Here is a 1409-nt window from a genome sequence, read left to right as displayed (position 1 = left end):
GGCCGGGCTAGGGTTGCCGGGCGAGAGCTCGACGCCTCGACCCACGCGCCGGAGCGCGCGTGGTGCTTGAGCAGCCGGGCGGTCGCCGCAGCCACCTCGAAGGGTAGCTCGTCGAGCCACTCGCCGAATGTGCCCTCGTCCTGCGTCGCAGCGAGGAAAAAGAAAGAAAGAAACCCGACACCCCAAGGGAGGGATGGGAGGACGGCACGCCGCCCCCGGGATTTTAAGGAGCGAGTTGCTCACCTAAACGGGAAAATTCTTTTGCTGGCGCCCGCTCCTCGCATTTTCATCGCTGTGGCTGCCCTTCAACACTATCTTTCCCTTTCCCTCATGGGCAACCTCGTCAGCAGCAAGCAGGAATCGCCTCCGCCGCTGCCTCGCGTCATCTCGTCTTCGCGCTGGGAGCTCCGAGCGCGCCCAAACGGCCTTGTCTCCGTCGACGACTTTGCGCTGCAGGAGCAGATCGAGATCGACACCGAGCTGGACGAGGTGCCGGCTCTCCCACTCCAGCCCTGCATTCGCTCGCAAGCTCCGCCTTCGCCCGCCTCCGCGTCGCAAGAGGTCACTCTCTTCGCCGCAGGGCGAGGCGCTGGTCCAGGTGGAGATGCTCTCGGTCGATGCCTTTCTGCGCACGATGCTGGACGAGAAGGCGTACCACGGCGCAATCTCCCTCGGCGACACGCTCCCCGCCCTCGGCTACGGTCGCGTCATCGCCTCGGCCTCTCCCAAGGCAAAGTCTCTCCCTCCTCTCTCTGCCTCCCTGCCTCCCTGCCTACCTGCCTCTGCTGCCTCTCCGCCTCTCCACAGCTCTCCGCTTCTCTCACCCACTCGCTCGCTCGTTCTCAGTCACTCGCTCCCACTCACCTCGTCCCCTCTTGTGCGTAGCTCCGGCCCGGCTCGCGCGTGATGGGCATGCTCGTCGGCCTAGATGCGCAACACAGATCCGCGTCGTCCGCCTCGCTCTCGAGAGGAGACGTACTCCGCTGTACTCAGCGGTGATAACTGCCCGTGTAGTCACTGCCGCGTCTTCACTCTGGAGTGTTCATGCAGGCTCGGCGCGTGCACGGTCGCCAAGCTGAGCGCCGAGCAGGCGGCGATGCTGATGCCGATGATCTCGCTGCCGGGCGTGCCCCCCACCGCCTTTCTCGGCATCCTCGGGATCACGAGCGGCATCACCGCCTGGGTCGGGGTGCACGCCGTCGCACGGCCGCCCCGCCGCGGCGAGACGGCGCTGGTGAGCGGAGCGACGGGCGCGACGGGCAGCGTGGCGGCGCAGCTGGCAAAGGTGGCGGGTGCGCGCACCATCGGCGTCGCCGGGGGCCCCGCCAAGGCGGCCTGCTGCACCGGCACTCTCGGGCTCCGGCACTTCCTCGACCTTTCCTCGACCTTCCCCGGACCTTTCCCAGGCG

General features: G+C 67.4%; 1 protein-coding gene across 1 annotated transcript; it reads left to right on the top strand.

Annotated features, from left to right (window-relative positions):
• Window positions 1–330: 330 nt before the first annotated feature.
• EMIHUDRAFT_253956 (hypothetical protein) lies at window positions 331–1292 on the top strand (the record flags this gene model as incomplete). Its single annotated transcript, XM_005781811.1, has 3 exons — window positions 331–489; window positions 581–735; window positions 1051–1292. Coding segments are annotated over 3 exons (556 nt in total), but the record flags the coding sequence as incomplete, so codon positions are not given.
• Window positions 1293–1409: the final 117 nt, after the last annotated feature.

Source organism: Emiliania huxleyi, assembly GCF_000372725.1.
Source record: "Emiliania huxleyi CCMP1516 chromosome Unknown EMIHUscaffold_1994, whole genome shotgun sequence".
In the NCBI taxonomy this organism is placed as follows: domain Eukaryota; phylum Haptophyta; order Isochrysidales; family Noelaerhabdaceae; genus Emiliania; species Emiliania huxleyi.
Note: the sequence above shows the minus strand (reverse complement) of the source record. Positions and strands in the feature narration are given on the sequence as shown.